This window comes from Lepidochelys olivacea (genome assembly GCF_965140295.1).
Source record: "Lepidochelys olivacea isolate rLepOli2 genome assembly, chromosome: 14".
NCBI classification, from domain to species: Eukaryota; Metazoa; Chordata; order Testudines; family Cheloniidae; genus Lepidochelys; species Lepidochelys olivacea.
In genome coordinates this window covers 22,392,239-22,416,671 of record NC_140424.1, presented here as the reverse complement: position 1 = coordinate 22,416,671, position 24,433 = coordinate 22,392,239, and the positions used below count along the sequence as shown (strand labels likewise).

Below are 24,433 nucleotides of genomic sequence, written 5' to 3'. Positions count from 1 at the left end.
AGACAGACACAACTTTTGCTTTAAACTAAAATGCCTCACGGGGATTTATTTTTACCCACATGCTGCACTGCACCCCAGCCATCCCGCCCCTGATGGGAAAGGGTCCCCTGGATGGCCGTGGGCTTTGGCCCGGTCCCGGTCCCTGTGCCCTGCATTCCCCTTCGAACAGCGAGGCATGCAACCCATCATTGGCACGGTGCCACCAGGCTGCAGTGGGCGGGCCCTTGGCAAAGCTCCCCAGGCCCCCTTTGTTATCATGACACAGTCACTAAGCAACGGCCGCAGGTTGCAGCCATGGCATCCAGGCCAAAGCGAGCCTCGAGCATCCAGTCCGAGCCGGAGGAGTTTGCTTTCAAGGCCAGGATCTCGGTGTATGGGCTGGCACAGGAGCAGCAGAAGGCGAGCCGAAAGGTTTGCATGTAGCCGGCAGGGGTGGAGGGGGCGGGGGAATTCTTCATTGGGTCTGAGCCATCCCTGTCCCTCGGCTCAGCCCCGCTGCACCCCGCTGCTGGGCTCTTCGACGGGGGGAGGGGGGGCTTTTGCAGGACCTGCCTCTGCTTTAAAAACCATTCTGTGTGTGTGTGTGGCCAATGCCCGGCAGTGCAGCCACAGGTCCACAGCATGGGGGTGTAAACAGCCAGCTGGGCCTGTTTGGAGTGAAGTTCAGGTAAACGGGATGGTTCTGGCCTGCATGTAAGGCCAGCGCAGGCTGTGGTGGGACACGCACTCCCCCCAGAATCACTCTGATGGCGCCTCCTTGCACAGCAGCAGGTCAGGGTCCTAGGAAAGCAGGGAACCGCCCCCATGGGATGTGAAGGTCTCTGTAGCCTCCAAACTAAAAGGTCTGTGCTGGCCTCGTAGAGGGAGAAAAACCCGAGTGAGCAACAGGGACTGCAACACATGCTGAGAAATACCATGCAGGACACCCGCACCCCCCTGTATTGTAATGACACGAGGCCCCCAGCTGTTCCCAGGGCAGTGACCAAATGCTGCAGATCTGATCTCATGCCCTGCACGCCTCAACGAGGCCATCAAAAGCTGTTAATTCTGAACAGGATGTATTCAAGGAAAAGACATTTTATCCAATCACGTTACAATATGCAGATGAATGGCGGTGGGAGAAGGTAGGTGGTGATTGGCTGATGTGCCTCTGATGTCACATTCCAGTTGGAAGGGGGCAGGCAAGGGAATGGGTGATTGGTCAACTCACCTCTGACATCATATTACAGTCCAATGGGGAGAGGGAAGGGTGATGATTGGTTGATTTACCTTGTGACGTCATCACCCCACCAACTGACAATAAGCTTTTCATAGGGTGGCAGCAAAGGGGCCAGAGACTGAGGGAAGGGTGAAAGCAACATGGGTCATGCCCAGCCAGGAGTACAGGCTGATCTAGGGGCAGTGCCCATGTGCTCTAAATGCGGGATCCAACCAGCCTCCAGTGGCTGAAAGAAGGCTGCTGGCATGGAGAAAATAAATAAGGAAATGTTATTTACTCCTTCGCATAACAAAAGAATCAGGATCATCTAATGACATTAATAGGCAGCAGGTTTAAAACAAACAAAAGGAAGTATTTCTTCATACAATGCAGTCACTCTGTGGAACTCACTGCTAGAGGATGTTGTGAAGGCCAAGATTATAACAGGGTTCAAAAAAGAACTAGATAAGTTCCTGGAGGATAAGTCCAGCAATAGCTATTAGCCAGGGTGGGCAGGGACCCAACCCCATGCTCTGGGTGTCTCTAAACCTCTGACTGCCAGAAGCTGGGACTGGACAACAGGGGATGGGTCACTTGATAATTGCCCTGTTCTGGTCATTACCTGTGAAGCATCTGGCCTTGGCTACTGTGCTAGGAATGCATCCCCCTTGGCAAGCAGCGGCTGCATTAACTTTCCTGCCTGCCCCTTCCTCCAGCACGGAGCCCCGTGGACCGGGTGCTGGGTCAGTGGTGTTGTGGTAAAATGACAGGCGGTTAAACTGCCCTCAGCAAAATTCCACATTCCCCAGCCGCGGAACAGGCAGACTCGGGTTACCCTGGCCTACTCCACTGTGCTGAGGCAGCTCACGGAAGGGAAGTCCCTGCCAATGCAGCCCTGGCTCAGGAGGCACCGTTGGGCAGCTGAAGCCGGGGCAGAGGCCCAAGTTGCTCTGCTGAGCTGGATGCAGGGGAAGTTTGAGGGCTGATCCCTTGGCTTCTTTCCTGGCGGTGGAAGGGTCAGACTCCGCCCTGGAGTGAAGATTTTGGAGGAAGCCCCCCCAGAGCTCCCATCGTGGAGGAAACCCTTGGACGTCAAGGGCCTGGGGGCCAGAGCCAAGGGCTGCGGGGACAAAGTGTCTCCCCTTTAGGGACTGTGCTGCAGCCTGAGGGGCCCCAAGAGCTTCGCAGCAGAGGGAGTGAGATAGGCCACGTTGCACAGCCTGTGGGGTCTGGAACACAACGCAGCGCCCGGTGCCTGGCATGCAGCCCCTTCTGAGCCAGATCCACGGAGGCCACGGTACAGCCCCAGCTCGGCAGGTCTGCACAAGCACTTGGTGCACAGCAAGCTGGGGCGCAGACCTGCAGCCTGCCCGGGTGGGCCCAGCTGCTGCATGCTCAGCGCTCCCTGGCCCACTCTGATGTCCTGCGGTTTGACTCAGTGGGAGCTCCGCTGAATGCATCTGATGCAGTGAGCTGTAGCTCACGAAAGCTTATGTTCAAATAAATCGGTTAGTCTCTAAGGTGCCACAAGTCCTCCTTTTCTTTTTGCGAATACAGACTAACACGGCTGCTACTCTGAAACCTGGGAGCTCAATGTCATCCTGACCGACCCAGGTAGCCCTAATGTAGCCCAAAGGCAGGGACCCTTCCTTCCCCCTAACCCACCCCAACTCCCCTGCCCTTCGAACTCCTGAGCCGGCCACTTGAAAGGGAAATCTGCAAGCTGCGCTCAATGAGGAGCCAGCCCAAGCTCCTGTAACTCACCAGGGCTGCCCAGGCTGCGGGGTCTGCCACTGCCCAGCCCCCCAGCCTTCACCTGCAAATTAAAGCATGGTGCTCAAGAGGCAGCGATAAAAACACCTGCTAGGGATCAGAGCTAGGTGTGGCCATACCCCCTGCACCTTACCCGGCAGGCAGCTCAGCTAAGAGCCCCAGCTGTCACAAAGCCCTTGGCGTCCCAGAACCTTTCAAAGGATCTCTACATGCCACGTGTTGCCTGAGCAACCGCGGCTCCCTGCCAGCTAATGCCCACAGAAAATGCCAGCAAACAATGCAGACAAAAGGGATAAACGTAAGGGCCCGGGCTCTGCTGCTAAGACACCGAAAACCTTTTGTCAACTCGCAGCTGCTGCCTGGCCAAAGTCTTGCCTTGCTCCCAGCCAGTGTGACTGGGACTCCAGGCTGTGGTACTTGGTCAGCGCCCGCGTCTCTCTGCACTGTGACCTCCAGGCAGCAAGAGCTGGTTTCGAAGAGGCCAAGCAGCAATTCTGGATGAGCCTTGAGGGCCGTTAGTGCTTTCTCTGTGCAGCCAGAGGACGGGAGCGAGGGGGGGGCATGGCTGGTCGGGAGAAAGCGGGGCAGACGAAACGGAAGGAGTCACCACAGGAGAGGGTCCGGACAAATCTCCTTCAGCACGTGCTCAGCAGGCGGGCCCCCCATGCCAAGGAGGATACGGTCAGTGTCTCCTGCTCTCCGCTCCGCCTGGAGCACATGGGGTGGGGACGGACTGGGATACGGGCAGAGCTAGGTCGGCAGCCAGGCCACACAGCTGTGGGGAGGGTGGCGCAATGTGGTCTCAGTAAACTCCCCACATCTGGGCTTCGATCTTCCTTTTACCGGCACAGGCTGCAGATCCTAGAGCGTTTCAGCCTATTCACAGGGGCATGGTTGGAGTCCATCGGCCTTGCTCCTTTCACCAGGCTGTAACTGGGTGAGGAGAGGCCCATGCTGTGGTAACCCACACACCTTCTGGGTGTGGGGTTCTGTCCCATTTAGTGGCACGGAGACCACTTGGAGAGAGGGACAAAATGAGTCTGCTCTACAGGAGCCTCATGCACTAAGCTCCATAGGCCCCCAGTTCGAGCCCGCCCGCCGACGACCAGGGGTCTGTCATTGTTACACTGTCACCGAGCCCCTGACTTGGGTAACTTTGCTATGTCACTAGGGCTTTGGAGTTTTTCCACTCAGTCATGCCCAGATCCACAAGGGTGTTTAGGCTCCTACCGTCCATTGATTTCAGCTGGAGGATCTGTGTCTAGAAACTCCAAATCCTCCAAACCCTGCAGCTCCTGTCAGCTCTTGTTCCTAAAGCCTGTAACTAACTGCACAGACCAGCTTCTGACACTCTTCCTCATGCTCTGTAGTAGTTGCATCAAAGTCAATGAGCTACTCGGGGAGTAAGGGGCAGAGGAGTAACAGCAGAACCTGGCCTCTACAAATAGCAGGTTATTTCTGGCTACATGAGGGCTGCCTGGATAGTAGCTCTGGGAGTTTTTCTGACTGGCGTCCAAACAAGCCTCTTTCAGATCCCCTTTCCCAGTTCATGCTGTGTTTCTGTCACCTCCCAAAGGGTGCAGAAAATGTTTGGTAGCTCAGGGAAGCTTCAGTTTTACAGGCCTTTAAATAGGCAGAGAAATCACAATCCCCTTGTGGGTTAGCCCTGGCCATTTTCAAGGGCGAGATGGCAAATCAAATCACCGTCAACCATTCCAAAAGGGACTGTTTTCATTTCCCCAGTGCAAAGCAACTGCGCAGTGTAGTCCGGGTACAACAAGGGGTGCACAGGAAAAGCAAGCGTGGACAGGAAATCCGTTAGTCCAGCATCACTAACTGCGTGCTACGTCTTATCAAGGCAACAATCCAGCACAGCATGTGTAAGATCAGCTCTCTTGGGAAGAAAATCACTAGCTAAGGGCTGCTGTTGGACTGGGACATAGGATATCTGGATTCAGCTCCTGGCTCTGCCGTTGACTCCCTGGGTGAGCCTTTGGCACATTAGTTAGGTTGAGATTTTCAGAACTGACTGGGGAACAGACACCTCTGGGGTCACCTCCCGTTCAGTGGCTCAGTCCCTGAGTCATTGCTGAGCACCTCAACCTTATGGCTCTGGGGAACTGAAGCACATCTGTAGAACAGGAATAACGCCACTTCCTGGGTCCCCTTGTGTGGTTAGACTGTAAACTCGCTGGGGCAGGGGGAGTCTCTCACTTTGGGTATATGCAGCGCCTAGCACCAGGGGACTCCACCCTTGGTCAGGGGTCTCTAAGCACCACTGTAATGCAAAGAGCACTATTCTCGCTCATCTCACAGCATCTCTGTTTCAATTCAGCCATTCCAAAAAGGAATCAACTGAAATTTACCTTTTCCATAATTTTCAGTGTACACAAGTCAACCCCCTTCACCACCAAGTCACCTTCCCCCGACGGGGGAACTTTAATGTTCTGAGACAGGTGCGTCTAGCCACGAGCTTCCCCAGGCTCTGAATGCGCCCTGGGATCTTTCCATTTCTGCCTGTCTCCTTTCCTAGGAGAAGGTGCTTGCCAGAAATGTCAGCAGAAGCCCTTGGGGGTGGTTTTGTTGCAAACTCTCTGCTCTTTCCAGACACAGGAGGAATGGCCAGTTTTGTCAGATGCTGCTGAGTGCCCCACAACTCGCACCAGGAGCCTGGACCCGAGGATCCTCATGGATTAGTTATAGAACAAATCAAACTCAATGATCCTAGCTCAGGAGTGGGCAAACTTTTTGGTCTGAGGGCCACATCTGGGTGGGGAAATTGTATGTAGAGGGTTGGGGTGCGGGAGGGAGCGCGGTGTGCAGGAATGGGCTCAGGGCAAGGGATTGGGGCAGAGGAGGGGTGCAGGGTGCATGAGGCGGCTCAGGGTGCAGGAGGGGGCTCAAAGCAGGGGTGCAGGAGAGGTGCAGACTGTGGGAGGGAGCTCAGGGCAGGGGGTTGGGGTGCAGGAGGGGTGTGGGGTGCAACAGAGGGCTCAGGGCAGGGAGTTGGGGGTGCAGGGTGCAGCAGGGGGCTCAGGGCAGGGAGTTGCGGGGCGGAGTGCTAGAAAGGTTCAGGGTGCAGACTCCGGCCCGGCGCCACCTACCTAAAGTGGCTCCGGGGTGGCAGTAGCGCGCACCGGGGCCAGGGCAGGCTCCCTGCATGCCTGCCCTGGCCCCATGCCGCACCACTCTGGGAAGCGGCCAGTACTATGTCCCTGCACGGCCCCTGGGGGAGGGGGGGAACAGGGCTCACCCTTGCCACTCCTCCAGGTACCTCCCCCAAAGCTCCCATTGGCCATGGTTCCCCGTTTCTGGCCAATGGGAGCTGCGGGGGGGGCGGTGCCTGGAGGCAAGGGCAACACATGGAGCCCTCTGCCCCCACCCCCGGGCCCCAGGGATGTGGCGCCGGCCACTTCTGAGAGCAGCGTGGGGCCTGCAGCACCACAGGGGGCAATCCTGCAGGCCGGATCCAAAGCCCTGAGGGGCCAGATCCGGCCTGTGGGCCGTAGTTTGACCACCCCTGTCCTAGCTGTCCATCCAGATGCACATAGACAAAGGCGTGGTTCAGAGCACAGCACCTCTGTTCTCTGCTGGGGAAATTCACACTGGTGCAGCACTGCCCGCCCTTTGCTCAGGGTCCTCCTGCACGAGTTGAGTGCTGGGGAAAGGCGCTGGCCCACTTGATCCCCATGAGATGGAAATCTCACAGGAGAGGAACAGGGCAACCTACCTTCCCACAGTGCCAGCGGCCCCCGACCCGCATACTCCAGCCAGGAACCCAGCGGGGCACTGCTTCCTGGGATGAAAGGTGTGTGCTGATCCTCCAGCCCGCCTGGTGAGATGCCAGGGAGGGGGACGCATTTGTTGTCTGGACACATTCCAAGCTATCGTAGGAGTTCCCACATGGTTTCCACGGGGATGCTGCCCTGGGAGCCCAATGCTTTGGACGGTTGCAGAGGAGCTGGCCTGGGTCCTATGAAACCGACCAAGTAGTCCCTCCTCGTCTTAGGGGAGAGGCCCATTTGGGAGGTAGGCCAGGCATTGGAAGGAGCGGGGGTCAATTCATTTGTAAGTACGGTGACCAGATGTTCCGATTTTGGGGGATGTTTCTTATATAAGCACCTATTTCCCCCCCACCCCCATCCCCATTTTTTACACTTGCTATCTAGTCACCCTATTTGTAAACGTCTTCCCCGCGACACTGCAAACCAATTCAGGGCCACGCGCTCATCTGACCATCCTGTCCCATTGCACTGGTTGGGTGTGTATCTGGGTGCACGTGTCCCAGAGAAGAGGAGCACAGAGTGGGCAGCCTTAGGATCAGAAGGGACGTCTTAGCTCCCTGAGTCCATCCCCTGCTACTACACGTCCCCAGGCGCAAGCTCCCATGCCATTTACAACACGCGTGCCAGTAGAACAGGCACCCGTGGCTACCAGCCTAGGATGGCTCGTTGTAACATTAAGAATCAAGAGGGTGGGCGGCACAAAGTCCAGCCGCCACCGAACTCAGCACCAGAGCCCTCCTTTACACCATCTCAGTGCCTCGTGCGGATAGCCCTCCCCTTCCCCCTGGTGCTGGCAGCAACCTCCCTTCACAGGGCCTGAACTACGGCTGGCCTCTCTCTTCCCTTCCAGAGATTGCTTCTGCACAGACTGGTATTTCTGGCTAAGATCTCCCCGGAGCTGGCCGACAAACAGGATTTAGCAGGTAAGCATCTCACCCTGTTTCTTCAGTAGCCACATCTGTGGAGGGCAGAGGGTCCTGAAATGGAACAAGGGCCATGCACACACTAGCGCCTGGCCACGCACTGCGTTGCAGTGTCTGGCCAGCGCCGCCTAAGACCAAACGGCTACGCGACACGCTGTGTTTGAGACACTGTCGTATGGACCTCTCCAGAACACCGCTCACTTTCTCCATGGGGTTGGGAAGCTGTGCTGGAGAAGGGAGGACACGGCTCCCTACCCACCCTTCTGTGTATGACCCTGCGCTCCCAGCACAGCCATGGTGGAATGACAGCGATGAGGGTTCTCCGTGTGCAGAGTTACCTGCTGGGTTGCTGTTGCTGGGATGGGATCTCCCAGAGCAGCGGGTGTCAGAGTTAGCACCCCATTGAGATGCATGGGACACTCGTAGCATCTCAGGCTCAGGCTGCTGTCATCCATAATCAGGTCACATTTGTGGGCTAGAAAAATGATTATTTCTCTTTTAAAGGCCAGGTGGGAGTCTACTGTCAGTCCATGGGGACGGGGGGAGGGCCCTGGGCTCAGGGCCATCATGCTCCTGCCTCACTGTGGCCCTGCCAGAGGGCAGTGTGCATTGAGAGCCCAGGCTGGGCGCTCAGGTACCCAGGGAAGGATGGCTTTAGCCACACTGCAGACATGGCTGCTGTTGTGCAAGCTGGTGGGGCTCTGGCCCCCGTCGCTGGGAGATCCGATTCCAGGCCCCCAGTGTGGGGAGGGCGATATGCAGCCTCCCAGGGGAACACGGAGATGTCAACATGCATGATCCTGGTTTGCAACCAGCCCCAGGCCGCTCCGGAGTTCCCATTCTGACTGCTGGAGGCTGCTATGCCAGGGGTGCTCTGAGCGGGGCGGGGCCCTGGGGCTGTGCCGCACAGGGGTCCCTTCCCCTTTACAGTGCACTGGGCGGGGGTCAAGGGCAGGAGGGATCCTGCAGTCTGGAGAAGAAGGCAGCTGCAGGAACCCGGGGCTGGCCGCACTAGCCTGGGGGGTGGGGGGCATCAGACAGCAAACGCTGTGTGCGCTCTGGATTCTCCGTAGGGTACTGGCACCTCCTCTTCCTGAGTCTGCAGCGCTACTACCAGGGCGAGGGGGTCACGGGCCTCCTGCTGCTCTACCCCACCTACCTGGTGCACACCCTAGAGGTACGGGGAACGGAGGGCGTGGGGCCAGTCAGAACGTCAAAGAAAGGGATCGGAAACCGGGAGAGCGCCCAAGGGGTTGCGAGACGGCTTGGGATTGCCCTTCACAGGCTGCACCAAGCTCTGCTCCCCAGCCCCGTTCCTTCCTCCCTCCCCCCATGTCACCCTACGTGAAACACCCAGCACCCCGTCTCCCCCTCCCTCCCTCCCAACCAGTCACCCTGCAATCAGCCTGGCTGAGGCGGAGTGTAGCAACAGGACAGAGAATAGCTGTGGAGGGTGGGAAGTGAGAGCTAGAACCCCCCAAACTTCACTGGAAAACCGCTGCTCTTGTCCCCGCTCCAGACCCCCATCTTCCCCAGCCCCAGGATCAAAGGGCCCATCCCCCACCCCGGCCTCGCCCCTCATCCCCTCTAGTCCCCTAATCAAAGGACCCATTCCCCATCCCAGGCCTCACCCCCAACACCAGAATCTAAGGGTCTATCTCCCTCTGCAACCCAACAATGTGAGGGCCCATCCCCCAGCCTTGCCCCCTAACCCCACAATCAAAGGGCCTCAAACCTAGCTCACCACCCCACATGTAAGAACAGCAGGGCTGACTCCCCCAGGTCAGAATTTGAGCACCCCATGCCCACCCCCCCTTTTAGCAGCTCACTGTGCTGCATTGCCCTGAATTCCTTCTGCCCCCAGGCCTGGCAGCTGCAGCTGGCATGTTCTGGCCGAGCTGGGCTAGCAGCGTGGGCAGATTCAATTGTGCCCTCTCACACTTGCACCAGTCGGGTCCACACATCCTTGCCAGCGTGCTCGGATGCTCCATCCCATCACCCGGGGTGCAGCCCTGGGCGTCTGTCAAGACGTGACCAGGGGGTTTGCACAGCTAACGAGGTTGCTCTTCTTTCAGGCCTCCAGCGAGGTGCTTTACTCCGTCCTGAGGGACCTGCGAGACATGCAGCCCCAGCAGCACAGGTGAGGGCTGGCCAGCCAGTAGCTGGAGGGTTTTCAGCTGCCACAGTTCAGCGTCTTTCACCAAACCCCAGAGTGCACATGACCGAGGACGGTGGCGGCGGCTGGGCTGTGTGCGGGGATCGAACCTGCGATTGGCTGGGAGGCAGCAGCCGACTAATCCAATAGAACAAGAGCCAGAGGCTGGAAATGGAAGCTAGGCAAATTCAGACTGAGAATAAGGAATCCGTTTTTAACAGGGAGAGTAATTAATCCCTGGGACAATTTACCAAGGGCCGTGGTGGATTCTCCCTCACTGGCAAGTTTTCAGATCAAGAGTGGATGTTTTCCTGTAAGATCTGCTCTAGGAATTTGAGCGAGGCGGGAGGGCGTTTCTCTGGCCTGTGTTATACAGGAGGTTAGGCTAGATCATCACCATGGTCCCATTTGGCCTGGGAATCTATGAATCTCTGCACATCTTTACCAGGTACAACCAGGAGAGGGAGCTGCAGCCACAGCTCTGTGGACTCGGTGCACCCCGGTGGGAAGCACGGCTCCGGGCAGAGGCTACCAGCGTCCCGCTGAGGGGAAGATGGGAGTGCCACGGCTCAGATGCTGGCTGGCGCCCTCGATAGGGGAAAGGGGAAATTGGAGGGTCAGTGTCAACCTGCCGCCAGGTTAATTAGCCTATTGAGCTCTCTGGCTCCCCCTGCAGATGAAAAGGGGTAACAGAGGTGTTCCTACCTGCCGCCAGGTGTTTGCTTTAGAGCTGGGTGGAAAATGGTTTTGTAGCTGTGGAAAATTTCGACAAAAAGTTAAAAAACAAAAAGGCAACTTTTTGTTGAAACGACATCATCTTTGGGTGAAAGCCAGGCACAGTCTAAATGGAGGGGAACAGACGTACTGGTGTGAGCACCTTCTTACCAGCCTAGCTGTGTCCACACCAGGGGGTGGCACTGTTTTAGCAATGCCAGGCTAGCGTGGCACCATCTTTGCATGTAACAAGGCCTCAGTAGGCAGGTAGCGACCCTCCTGTTAACCCCAGGGGGTGACAGACCCCTCTCTTGCTGTGAGAGGGAACTGATCCACTACCCTGTCCCGTCCCAGGGCCCTCATTCTGGAGCCCAAGATCCTGGTGCTGTCCCACAACATTCCCTCCCGGCTCTTCCAGCAGTGGAGCTACAAGGTGCTGGACGTGCCCAGCAGGCATCTGGGCTACAACACCTTGCGCGAGGAGCCAATTGAGACCATCATTGGCGAGTGCCTGGCAATGCTCCTGAAACTGGGGATGCACCTGCTGAAATACCCCAAGGTAAGGGCCAGGAGGCACTGCTAGCGCCCCCTAATGCGGGTGGGCAGCTTGCCGGGGTCTGTCGCGCCCCATCTCTAGCCAAATCTTTGGGATGCCCCCACATATAGGGTGTTGCTGCCTTTGGAATTATAGGCCCTTGCTGACCTGTCCAGCCACCTTCAATTCCATCGTCTACAGCAGGAGTGGCCCGGCTCGCAGCAGGTGGGCATGCGTGGTGGGCATCGGAACGGTCAGTCGAGTTCTCCTGATGGCTGCAGGAGGCGTGATTTTCCTCTGGCATTGAGTGGCTGAGGGCTTTCTTTTCTCTTCTGATTTCCAGAGCTCCCCAAACCTCCCCGATGCCGTTCTGGAGAAGGTCCCCAACTTAATTATTTCCCAGGACACCATCTGCCACCTCCTGGAGTGCCGGGAGCTCCTGAGCCCTGCACAGTTCCTGCAGACCTACGACTCTCCCTTGAACGTCGTCATGGACTCAGGTATGTTCCTGCGTGCCGCGGGCTGCATGCACAGTGCAGGGATGCACATGACTTGTGTCCAGGGGCTCAAAGCTTGTTCACCGCCAGCGGCATTGTGACTGTGAACTGTCCCCTGGGTGTAGGGAAATCAGAACCAGCCTCTGTGGGATGGAAACAGCCCTATGAGCTCTGTTCCAGAGTTTGTTCATCTCTGCCTCGGCACTTGGATGCAGCAGGGACTGGGGCTGCAGAAGGACGGTGACAGATTTCCAGTGCAAGGGGCAGAGAGCATTGCTTGCATTGCAGGTTTCATCGTGATCTTTCTCTCCCCCAAGTTGTCTAGTGACTTTTACAGAGCACTGGCCCGCTGGGCTTAGTGCCAAGCTGGGCTTAGTTCTGTTGCACACTCCTGGCCAGGTGACAGAACAGGTTCCCTTCCTGGGCTGCAGGGTCCAAGCCATTGCAGGGCAGCGGGGGCTGAGGGCAGCACAGCTGGACTGGGACTTGCTGGGATCCCTCTGTCCCAGCTCTCAGCCTGGTGCAGGGACTGTAAGGCAGGAGCGTGCTGCTCCTCAGCTGGTTCGGTCCCTGGTGCGGGATAGCACAGCGGCGAGGACTGCTCTACCTTGGGCCACTGCACTACCAGAGGGAGCTGGTCAAAGCTGCAAGTGGGAACTGGGCACTGAAATGCCCTTTGCCTTTGAGGCTCTGCCATGCCCATCCCCACCCAGGGAGATATTTGGGGCAGAGGAACAAGCTGGCCATGCCCCCTCCTGCCTTCACATGCCATGTGGGGCTGGGGGCTCTCATGGGCTATACTGGCTCAGCACCCCCCCCCCCGACCCCCTTCTAAGCTAGAGGTATGCTGTGTGCTAGGGGAGCTTTGGGGATGCTTTGCAGGTACTTGCCGTTGGCTCCAGAGTGGGCACAAGGCAAGCAGGAATTAGCCTCTTGGGCTCCAGGCCTGCTGAGATTGCACCTTCCACCGGTGCTAAATGGAGATTGCAAAACCCAGACCAAAACCCAAAGCCAGCTTAGAGCAGGTCCCCTGGCTCTGCCCTGGGCCCACATGGCTCCTTCCATGGGGGCTGCAGCATCTTAGCCAGTCTTCTCCAGGTTTTCCGCTCCACAGGGTGAATTCCTTGGATGCCCCTGGAGAGCCCTTGCAGGTGCGAGCGCTGGCGAGCTCAGGGTCAGGCGCAGCTGTGCTCATCCTGGCTGGTGAGCGGCGGGCATTGCCGTGTGGTTATGGACGTGACACCACACGCTGCCTGGCTGCTCGCTGCCATAGTGCAAACCCAAAGCGCTGCACAAGCTGATGCGACGAGCCCAGGGATGGAGCTGGGATTTCTTCTGGGGATCAGCGGCATGGAGTTAGCTCATAAGCTGCTCAGGGTGGGAACTGTCTCTCTCACCATGTGTCTGTCCAGCACAGCGGGGTGAGGGGTGCGGGGCAACTCGCCTCATTGCATTATGGACAGCAGCTCTCTGGCACCAGCTGATGAGTCCCTCCCTCCAATGTGTTTCCTGATGCTTCCACGAGAGGGTGTCGTCTGCAAAGGTTTCAGTGGGAACTGGAGTGGGGACCCAGGGATGATCAGACCCTGCATGCAGACTCCGCTGCTTGATCCCGGAGAGAGCCTTTTCCCGAGGCAGCTGTTTGGGAGAACAGCAGCCAAGGGCATGCCTGAGCCATGGGCTTTCCCCTGGGGAGTGCTGTGTGTACAGGCAGAGGGAGGGAACGGAGCTGAGATCTGCCAGGCAGAGCTGGTGACTAGGCCCAGGAAGGCCTCTCCCCGCCCCGGGCAGAAGTGTTACTATTTGTATTGCCCAAATGCCTCCGATTCCCAGTCATGGGCCAGGCCCTTCCAGCGTTCTGTTGTCCAGTGCCAGGCCGGTATGGGCAATCCACCCCACCCAGGGGAGGCTGTTCCACAGGACTGTAATAGCTAGGAAACTTTCCCTGATGTTCAGCCTAAATCGGCCTTGCCTTAGATTCATTCCCCCCCCACAGGCCCTTCCTCTGCTAAATAACGCCTCCCCGGCACTGCTGCAGCCCTCCTTTGGCCAGGGTGAGCCAAGCATGCCTGGAGGCTGGGGCAGTAACTTGGCCAGTGCCCTGGGGCACACGGTGAGAATACAGGTACATTGTCCCCTATGCAGAAATCCACAGAGGGAATGAGATTCTGACTGACTGGGGGACGGGTTTTGTACCTCCGGCGTAAGGGAGGAAAGGAGGGAGCTGTTGCATAATGGGCCCAGCTCTTCAGCGGGAGAGGGGCCTGCGCTCACTGTCACTGGGGCGTCTGGGCAGCTGGGTTGTGGCTGGTGCCATACTGTTAGGATCGAGGCCGGTATGCAGTTTGGACTGGACCAGTCCCATCGGTTGGGGCATTGGGCCAGATCCTGCTCACTTACAACTGGTGTAAATCAGGAGTCGTTCCTGTCATGTCAATGCTGTTCCTACATCATGCTCTGGAAGGCAGAGGAGAAGCTGGGCCCTTTCTTTCACAGATTCCACGGCCAGAAGGAACCAGAGTGATTCTCTAATCTGACGGTCTGTGTAATGCAGGCCAGAGAACGCCCTGAATTAATTCCGGTTTGAACTAGAGCAGAGCTTTTAGAGACACAGTCAATCCTGATTTAAACATGTTCAGGGATGGAGAATCCACCGCACCCCGTGGTAAATTGTCCCAGTGGTTAATTACCCTCACTGGTAAAACTTTACACCTTATTTCCAGCCTGTATTTGTCTAGCTTCAACTTCCAGCAGTTGGATTGTGTCAGACCTTTCTCTGCTAGATTGAAGAGCCCAGTATTAAATACTTGCTATGCCTGCAGATATTTATAGACTGTGATCAAGTCACCCATTAACCTTCTCTCTGTTAAATTAAATAGATCCAGCTCCTTGGGTCTTTCACTATAAGGCAGGTTTTCTGATCCTTTAATCATTCTCATGGCTCTTCTCTGAGCCCTCTCCAATTTAACAACATCCCTCTTGAATTATGGGCACCAGAACTGGACACAGGACTCCAGCTGTGGTTGCACCAGAGCTTATAGCTCAGACACAAACGTTCTGGTCCCAGGTTTGGGAGCAGCAGGGAAGGAGTAGGGGACTGATGGGAAATAAAGTGTTGTTCTCTCAAAGCTGAAGGGGCACTGCTGTGAGGAAGTTCACAGCTGTTCATGTTCCAAAAAAAGATGAGTTTTCTGCATCCATAACCAGCGTGTGATAGTCAAGGAGAAACCCGGAAGGGGTGGGCTTTAAGCAGAGTCCAAGCTGTGATTACATCTAGTTCCTTTTGTTTAAAGGGCAAGTGTTTGGAAGTGAGAACCCGTATGCTGTGTAAGTTTCTTTGCAACCCAAAGGTACAGTAAGCTGTTCATTGGGACATGCATGTTGGGCTTTGCATGATGCTTTTCAGTGCATGCTCATACAGGGTCACAGGCCGCCCTGCCCTGTAGATGTTGATAGAACCTCAGCTGAAATAAAACCCACCTTGCCTAACCAACGCTGTAGAAACCCCTTCCCCTTTCAGTCATGCTAACAGCTCATTTCACCTGGCTGTGAGTTTCACATGCGCTCAGTCCATTGCCTGCCCTGTCAATGTCTGTTTAAATGCTGGCTGCTTCCAGGTCTCTGCAGTGATCAAAGGTTCACAGGAATGTGCAGTCATGTGCCTCAAAGCAAAAACAATGTTTTTTCCTCTTGTATCAGCCCATGCCTGAAATGCTCCACTAACACAGCTCAGTGTCTGCAGCGCACTCTCCTGAGATGCTGCAATTCTGTTTTACAGGTAGGCCCAGGAGGAGTCTGGTGTGATTTCGCGAGTTGCAAGCGGCTAATCTCAACAGCTCATTCCAAGTTTGTTCAATTACATTTTTTGCACCAGCAAGAAATGAAAAAGAAATCATGCACACCCCCATTGTTATTGATGCGGTTGGGTACGGCTGCAGAAGTTGGGAGTCTGGAATATGGTTATCGTTCCTGACTCATGTTTCATAAGATCAGTTTCTTAAACATTTCAGTGCAAAACTCATGGGATAGTGAATTCTTCACACGAACTACTAACCCCTTGTTAGATTTCGGGGTTTTCAAATGAGCCCATGGGCCTGAGGCCCTGGCTTGCCATGGGAGGCAAGCACCTAACTCCATTAAGCTCGTTGGAGCAGAGAATTGTCTCTTACTGTGTGCGTCTGTAGCACCTAGCCCAACAGACAGTGCCTAGACTCTACCGCCATATAAACAAGAGAATTGTGGCCTGGGGGCGAAGGAAGAAATCAGCAATTACCGACACTGAGCAGTGTACTCAACCCTTCTACGCGTATTTCCAGAGCATATTACAAACACTAATCAATCCTCCCTATCACCCCCATTGTAGAAATGGGGAAACTGAGGCACACAGCAGGTAACTGACTTGCACAGGTCCCCCACAGAACCAGTGCCAAGGTTGCAGGAAAGAACCCAGGTCTCCTGAGTCCTGTCCTTGGCTCTAACAACCAGACTCTCCTGCCACCCATTAGCGAGGGGGCAGCTGCAACCCGCCATGGTTTATACAAATTAAGGGCCTGATCCAAAACTCACTGGAGTCAAGGGAGAGCCCAAAGTGCATCCTTGGGCCCTGTCCTGTCCTCATGGCTCCAGCAACCCGCAGCCTACCAGTGGCTTGGGAGGGGGTGTTTGCGCCCTCCTCCCTGAAGTCTGGCTCTGTTTTCCAGCCTCCTCTCTGTGCTCCCGTGCCCAGGACACTGCAAAGCTGTGTGTTTTTGCACTGACCACAGCAAGCAGGCAGGGCCAGCATGTCGCTCCTCAGCCAGGGAGGGGCAGAGCTGGATGGGGAGCCGTGGAACATACACGCTGCCCTTCAAAGCGAGCAGATTGCCCTAGAAATGCAGGGGAATGGCTGCAGCCATGACACTGCTCAGCCCCCTCCAGTGCAGCCAGCAGAGCCCTGCCCTGTGGGGAAAGCTCTGGTTCTGGTGTCTTGGGTTCATGGAGTCCAGTGAGCCCCCAAACCAAACCACCTGAGTCAGGAGACACCAACGGAGACCAGCCGAGAGGGCGTCTGCCCCCGAGCCATCCCCAGAGATGGGGGTGGGTGGTGGAGCTGCTGGCTCGGGCCTGGGGCAAGCTGCTGCAGTCTGGTGGGTGCGATGGGCCGGGGATCTCTGCCCCGTCCCTAGTGCATGAATAGCTCCAGTACATAGCAGTCTCAGCAGAGGCCAAGGGCCGACTGGGCCATGGAGCCTGAATCTCCCGCTTGTCCCTAGAGGCAGAGGCGGATTAAGATTTACTGGGGCACTGGGCACAAAGAACATTTGGGCCCCCCACACCTGGGGCCCCCCAAATTGGCCGGGGTCCCAGGGGCCCCTCCCTGGAGGCGATGCCTCCGAACCAGGAGTGAGACACAGGAGGCTATGGCACATAGGGAGATTTGCTCCTGGCCATGCTGCCCCCGTTGTGTGGGTGGCGTGGCCAGCCAGCCCTTTTAATGGAAACCAAGCAGAGCCTTCAATCCCCTCTCCTGTTCCTTACTAGGATTGCCTTGTTCCTAATCTCCCCAATGCCTGAGAGCCGCGGAGAATTGCCACCCAGTGAGGTCCTTCCGTGGCTCCCCTCATCTGGTGTCTGAGCCCCTCACAGGCACTAAGGAGTGTGAGGGAGGGCAGGGCTATTCTCTCCCCTGGTCGGACAGGCAGCCAAGGCACAGAGCAGGATTTCGGCACCACGCTCCCATTGATTTCAGTTAGAGATAGATGCCCAAGACCTTTGGGGATCCGCGCCTACATGACTCACCCAGGGGTCTACGGCAGAGCCGGGGCTAGCTCTCCTCCACTCCTCTGCCCCTCGACCAGCCCTCCTTTTCCATGCACGAAAAACGAAGCCAGCAGCAGTTCCCCAGTCGGATCTCCAGCTTCTCGCTGGTGTTCTGATGGTCTCTTTCCCCTCTCCCCCTTTCCAGAGCGTGTGTGGCCACTGCCCGGGAAGGTGAAGCTGGACGCCATGGGCTCATGAATGGAAAGGAATCGGGGCCCATGGACGTGTGGGGCACAGCTGAGATGGGAGGGTTGTGAGCAGCAGCCCAGGCACTGCTGTGGCCCACAGCTAGTCATACAGTGCTCAGGTGTGGCTGATCTCGGCCCGCAATCGTGGGAAACATCCAAGAGCAGCATGGGAGAGTGGCCGGAGGAGCCTGCCTATCACCAGTGGAATTACGGGCTCAGATGGACAAATGGGTTTAACTGTAATTATATGGGGATTAACTGGCCACTGATTATCTGTCTGTGATACATGTACAGCACTCACTGAGCTCCGGTCCTACAGTGTGTGTTAGTGGGTGGGTGGGGGGGCTGTACCAGACTGCTATCTCAGGGTCTGATAGACTGGCTCCATCAGTGCGGCCTGGGAGATGTGCAGCCCGGCAGAGCTGGGACGGCCCTGCAGGTCCCAGCACTCATCAGTTCATTTCATTTCGCTCCTGCTCTGGCAGCCATCAGCAATGGTCCGGGTTGTCCCCTTGGGCACGGCAAGTGGCAGGAGCTGGAGGAACAAGTGTGTTGATGGTTCCTCTTTATGCAGGTGTGAGCAAGCCCTGGTCTCCTGGGCCTGTGGTGTAGCTTCCTGACAGCAAGAAGCCACCCCATGCATCCACGCAGCAGGGAGTCAGAGCCAGCAGGCGTCCAGGAAGAACCCAGCTGGTGTGCACAGGATGCTGCATGGAGCAGAGCAATGTTATGCATGCAAACACAGGCCAATGTTTGCAGCAGTAGGTGCTAGGTCACTGCCATGCACGCTGTAAGGTACCTAATGCACATGGGCAGCACTGCCCCCGGCCAGCTGGCATCGCTAGGATTCATATAGCACCACGGTTGTGTGTGACACTTTAGAGACAGGTAAGGAGACAGAGTCCTTGCTCCAAGCTTATTCACGCATCATACAGCACGGCAGTGATCAGAGAGCGGAAACCACGGGGACAGCACGACACCACTTCCAGGGAGAGACGGCCCCAGGGGTTCACTGTGTCCTTGTCTTATCACTCTTTCCCATAGGTCAGAGTGGGAGCGGAGGGCAGAGGCAGGCTGGGGGAGGGAAAGGGTGGGTGGGTGAGTGATCTTTCCCAAGGGCTGGCCCTCCAAAGCCTGGGACTTCCCTTTTGCTTACCCAATGCTGATCAGGCTTTGGAGGGCCAGCCCTTGGGAAAGTTCACCCATCTGCACCGGAATGGCCCCCTTCAGGAGCTGGGAGCGTGGACACAGGGTAATGACCTTTGGGTCACTGGAGTGTCATGCCCAAAAAGCATGGAACTGCTGCCTAGCTAACCGGTGTTTGTACGTATCCCAGACAGAGAGCACCAGTGGGGCACAGAAGCGCGGCAGTCTCATGCGCTGGATGTGTGGACACATCTGCTCCACTGCAACCCTCAGGCAGAGGGTTGGGGGAAGTGCGGGGCTGCTTCCCATTCCAGAGGAGGATGCAGGGGCGAGGAGTCTCTACCCAGCCCTGAGAGCTGGCTCGGAGGTCTGACGCACCCGCCACAAAGAGGCCACCGTCCACACCCTGCTTACAGGCACATTTCTTCCTGCTGCCGGTTTGTTTTGGTCTCCCTTGATGGTGTGTGACCCGCTGGGGAGAGTGGGCTGCAAACCTCACTCTGTGCCGACGCACAGGGATCACGGCCCCGCAGCGCCAGAGCCCTCTCTTTGTCCGCAGCCGCTCCCAGGCTTTTAGCTCTGTAGGTCCCCGGGGCAAGCCCTGCATGGTGGCCAACCCCAGTACTCTGGCTGAAGCTCGCCTGGCACAGCGACAGCCGAGAGATGCCTGTGGGCTCGCCCTAGCTCCTGCCAATGCCTCTGGCTGGACGGGACCCTGCCAACGATTTGTGTAAAGCCCCAGTGACAACACCGAGAGCAGAGCCCCAGAGAGACGCAGCACCTTTCCCACGTTCACCCTCCGCCTCAGAGCAAAGCACCGTTTGCAGCTGACTGCTTCTCCATGGCCCGGGGAGCCAGGAGGCTGACTGGTTCCTAGGGAACAGCGCCCACACCACATCCCAAACCCTCTGCCCAAGGGGTACTCGGCCCCCCCGCTGGCAGACTCGGCAGAGGGCAAGGAGCAAATGGGCCCTGCAGTGAGGGCAGCATGCACCGTGGGGTGGGGAGTCTGCCAGGGCCTGGGCTGGCACATGGCCTGGGCTGGCACATGGCCTGGGCAGTTGTCCTGCTGCTCCCATAGTATCCGGGAGCTGGGATACGGCCTTCACTCTGCAGGGCTGACAGTCCAGCACCCATGGTCCAGCCCCACAATGCTGAGGACACAGGAGGGTCTTGGGCTCCAGAGCTCTCCAGCCAATGGCACTTACAGGGGGTTCATTTATGTATGAGCAGTAGCTGCATATTCATCCCAGCCCCACTGCACATCCGCTGCGCAGCACGGCTTGGGACGGGGCCAGGGGGAACCACCCCGATGCGTTCTTCCCCTAGCACAGCCCTGAGCCCCTGCAGCACTCGCTACTGGGCTGCTGGCTGGGTCCGGTAAGGGTCTCAGCCTGAGCAAAAGCCCATTCGACTCCCAGCCTCTGATGACATGCAAGGGACTGGCACCGGGCATGTGCCATGCTGACCGCCAGGGAGCAACGGCACCAGTCAGCTGAGCCTCAGGGCATGGATGCCAGGGGCAGCACAGGGGAGGTAAGCAACAGGGAGGGCTCAGAACAGCTGCAGCATGGCAAAGGGGCTGGAGCAGGCTGCAGAAAGAACAGACAGAGCAGATCCAAGATAGCATAAATCAGGGCAGCCTCAGCAGAGTTCGTGTGGGGGACGGATCCATGTCAAATCCTACCACACGGTGATCCGGGGCAGGGACTCTTTTTTCGGCTCATCTGTTTTGCAGGAAGGCAGCGTCCTCCCAAGATGCTCAGCACCATCAACTTCCAGCCAAATGTTCACCCATTTTTCTTTGCTGTACTGACAATGTTAGTTAGTCCTGGAAACGGAAAGAAATCTGCCCGCATGGCCCCTGTGGTTGGGGTGTCTTAGTCCTCAATTTGTTTATCCTCATAGCCACCCTATGAGGCAAGGGAGAGGTTTGATCCCCACCCCAGCTAGAACTGGGCAGAAAGATAAACAGTGGTATGCTGCCAAGCTCCGCCCACAAGCCAAGCTCCGCCCTCTTGACAGGCCAAAGTGAAACACCACTCTCAGCAGATGGTGCAGAACTTCACAGTATGTGTGTGCAGGCTCAGGTCACCTTCCGTGGGGTTCAGATTCACACTCCCCCGCCCTGTGAGGCTGAATTGAGGCCTGGGCACAATGGGAGCATGTGCCCAGAGCCCCGGCTCCCAGATGTGAGGATGGCAATTGCAGCTTTCATTAAAATAAAACATTTCTGGCCTTCATCATTGCGAAGGAAAGTTCCAAAATGCAACCTGCGAGTAATCAATGCAACGACGTCTGCCTGAGTCTGCAGAGAGCCTGCAGCAGAGGACAGATCAGGAGACATTAGTGTCAGGGAGGAAGCTGTTGGTCCTACACCCACCAGCAGAGCAGACTTGGCCTTTGTTATTCTGGGGCAGAGAGGCTGGCTGCCTGGGGGACCAGGTGGTGGTATGGCCCACTGGGCTCAAAGGACTTGCCTTTGGTGAAGCTCAAATACCCCCAGGGCCTAGCTCTCCCCCTCTGGTTTTCAGTTTCATGAATGGGGTGGGGCGACAAGAAGTGGTTGTATCTCCCGAACACCCCCCACTAATGGCACCAAAGGAGACCAGGCAGATCTGTAACCCACCCTCTTCTTTCTTACGTGCAATGAAATAGTCAACAACACTGCCATTCAAATGAGCATCATGGGGCATCTGAGTGAACTCCCCACACCACTGCAGGGGGCAGTTCAGGCTCTCAGCAGATCCTGGCAGACATCACTGCATCAGAGACCTTTGGTGTGGCCTGGTACCCCAGCACCATTTGATAGGTGGGAAAGTGAGGCACAGAGACAGCAGAGGGACTCCCCATGGTTAGGGAGACAGGTAGAGCCCGAATGGGAACCCAGCTATTAACTACGTCTCAGTCCAGTGCCTTATGCACTAGCCCAGACTTCTCTGGTTCTTGTCTGTACAACATTTGACAGAAAACCACAGGAGTTCCCCTTCGAATAAACTGCACATGACCAGACTCTGAGGAGCTACCAGAGTACAGATAATAAACAGTAATAATAATTTAGCTCTTACTAAGGATCCAGATCAGATATAAACATCCCTACCGCCCTGTAACGCTGCCAGACGACATAACATTTCTTTGCATTGGAGGCTCTGGAAAATAAATGCAGAACTTTGAACTACCAAGTATTGGGTCTGGAAGAGAGATCAGAGAATTCTCATTGTTTTACCTGGTTTTATTGGGAGACAGTTTCAAAGTGAAGTCTGACCCACTTTTGTCAACAGAAGAGGCTGTTTGTCTGGGGCTAAAACATCACTGGAGCCAGCCAGGCAGTGAAGAGAGAGATGGCAGACAGACCGGGTTGTGTTTCACTCCGGGACTGATTGGAATCAGATTAAAAAAACAGGCGAGAGTCCGTGCCCTAGATCAGCAGATCTAATGCTCCCAGGTTTGGCGAAGGAAACACAAGAGCGTTTGCCTTTGAGAGGAGCAATTCGGGAGCTAAACAGCGTCATTTCTTTGTTTCTGGGTCAATTTTAGGTGCTGTTAGAAGTTTCTGGTTAGGATGAAGAAGAAACATGTTTGTGTCTAAGGCACCAATCCTGCAAACATTTATGGATGCGTTTAACTTTGGAATCTATGGGACTACTCAGCTGAGCAAAGTTATGACTCTCTGCAAGTGTCTGGAGGCTCGGAGCCTGCAGCCGTGGTTTCCTTCTGCACCCGCCGAGCTTAGCTACATGCCAATTCATGCCCAGATTCAGAAAAGCATGTAAAGTTTAAACCCGTGAACGTTTTATATGCTGACCTTAGTGACTGTGGACATGATCGTGCTCCACTGAAACCAAGGGGCGGGGTTTCCACTGAATTGCATGGGAGCAAATCAGACCCTGAAATAAGTCTGTGCTGCTTTTTACCCCGTTAGCCCTGCAAAGTCAGCCCAATTACAGGAGAGGGGGCTGGAGCCAGATCCTCCACGTACATCAGCAAAACTGAGTTTCAAGAAGTTCCATCTGTGCAAACCCACACAGGGCAGGGTCCTCCCCCCGTACGGGATCCCAGAGCTCAGGCCCCAGCCCAATCATCTTCTACACTGTAACTGTATTGCCCCGCAACTCAAGTCAGCTAACCCTGCCCTTGCAGTGCCCAAGGATCTAATTTGACTTTGCAGGGCTTTTAGTACTGGGGATGATTCACAGATTTCAAGGTCAGAAGGGACTACTGTGCCATGGAGTTTAAGCTAAATAGATTGAGCTCCTTGAGTCTATCACTGTAAGGCAGATTTTCTAGTCCTTTAATCATTCTCATGGCTCCTCTCTGACCCCTCTCCAATTTATCTACATCTTTCCTGAATTGTGGGCACCAGAACTGGACACAGGATTCCAGCAGTGGTCACACCAGTGTCAAATACAGAGGTGAAATAATCTCTCTACTCCTATGTGAGACTCTCTTTTTTATGCATCCTAGGATCACATTAGCTCTTTTGGTCATAGCATCACACTAGGAGCTCATGCTCAGCTGGTTATCCACCATGACCCCCAAATCTTTTTCAGAGTCACTGCTTCCCAGGACAGAGTCCCCCATCCTGTAGGTATAGCCTCCATTTTTTGTTCCTAGATGAATACATTTACTTTTAGCCGTATTAAAACACATATTGTTTGCTTGAGCCCAGCCTACCAAATGATCCTCATTGCTCTGGATCAGTGACCTGCCCTCTTCATTATTTACCACTCTCCCAATTTTTATCACAACCGCAAACTTTATCAGTGATGAGTTTATGTTTTCTTCTAGGTCATTCATAAAAATGTTAAATACCACAAGGCCAAGAACCAATCCCTGCAAGACCCCACTGGAAACTGACAAACTCAGTGCTAACTCTGCTTACACTTACATTTTGGGACCTATCAGTTAGCCAATTTTTAATGCAGTTAAAGGGTGCCATATAAATTTTTTATCATTCTAGTTTTTTACTCAGAAATGTCTTGTGGTACCCAGTCAAATGCCTCACAGAAGAGTAAGTATAATACATCAACACTATTACCTTTATCAACCAAACTTGTAATCTCATTAACAAAAATAAATCAAAATAGTTTGAGAGGATCTGTTTTCCATGTTGTTCAAGAAGGAAAGAGGCCAGCTTGACTGTCAGCTCCCAAGCGGAGTTTGCACAGCTGGCTGGTAGGAAAGCCCAGCATTTTACATGCAAACTGCACAGATTTGCTCTAGGGAGAGAGAGAGAGAGAAAGAAAGTCACCCTGGATCCTGCAGGCTGTTTTTGCAGTGTGGCTTTGCAAAGAAGTGCACCACTTTTTTTGGGGGGGGGGAGTGAAGAGGGAAGGGGGTGTTTCTCTAGAACCGCACTTGAAGTGGTACAGGCCTAATGGATGTTGTCTTTCTGTTCTGTGTTTGCTCAGATTGAACTCTGCCCTGGCCAATGTTCTTGTGAGAACTGGCCCCCCAAAGACACCCAGCTGAGCCACCAACACAAGTCTGGGTGTCCTCTTGATGAGTGCCGGAGACTCCATGAATTCCACTACAGACTTGGTTATGACGATTGATTTTACAGAGAAGATACCCAGATACCACGGTGATGGGCTGCAGCATAAACCCCTGAGAAACAAGGTTTTTTCACAGATGAATAGTCACCTGATCCTTCTACCACCTTCCCTCCTCCCCACCTCCTTGGCAAAACAAACTGCTAAAGGCACAGCGAGACCTGCATT

At 55.5% G+C, this 24,433-nt stretch overlaps 1 protein-coding gene across 7 annotated transcripts; it reads left to right on the top strand.

Annotated features, from left to right (window-relative positions):
• The first annotated feature begins 288 nt into the window (after positions 1–288).
• LOC311530484 (testis-expressed protein 47-like) lies at positions 289–24,375 on the top strand. Of its 7 annotated transcripts, none has more exons than XM_084647148.1 (8): positions 289–411; positions 7,607–7,679; positions 8,753–8,856; positions 9,755–9,819; positions 10,903–11,107; positions 11,427–11,583; positions 14,874–14,907; positions 17,525–17,871. In XM_084647148.1, exons 1-8 carry the CDS (start codon positions 295–297, stop codon positions 17,634–17,636), a joined length of 867 nt encoding a protein of 288 aa, XP_084503274.1. In that variant the 5' UTR covers positions 289–294; the 3' UTR covers positions 17,637–17,871. The 7 variants fall into 7 exon arrangements, with proteins under 7 accessions (XP_084503274.1, XP_084503273.1, XP_084503279.1 ...); XM_084647147.1 differs by lacking the exon at positions 289–411 and adding an exon at positions 3,313–3,652; XM_084647151.1 differs by lacking the exons at positions 289–411; positions 17,525–17,871 and adding exons at positions 3,314–3,652; positions 15,359–15,620.
• Positions 24,376–24,433: the final 58 nt, after the last annotated feature.

What these genes read in the sequence shown, in the direction of transcription:
- LOC311530484 (XM_084647147.1), top strand. Translation starts at nt 3,533, where the DNA reads ATGGCTGGTCGGGAGAAAGCGGGGCAGACGAAACGGAAGGAGTCACCA. An exon ending in CCCATGCCAAGGAGGATACG is followed by an intron (nt 3,653 to 7,606) that starts GTCAGTGTCTCC and finishes CTTCCCTTCCAG; the next exon opens with AGATTGCTTCTGCACAGACT. An exon ending in GAACGTCGTCATGGACTCAG is followed by an intron (nt 11,584 to 14,873) that starts GTATGTTCCTGC and finishes TTTTGTTTAAAG; the next exon opens with GGCAAGTGTTTGGAAGTGAG.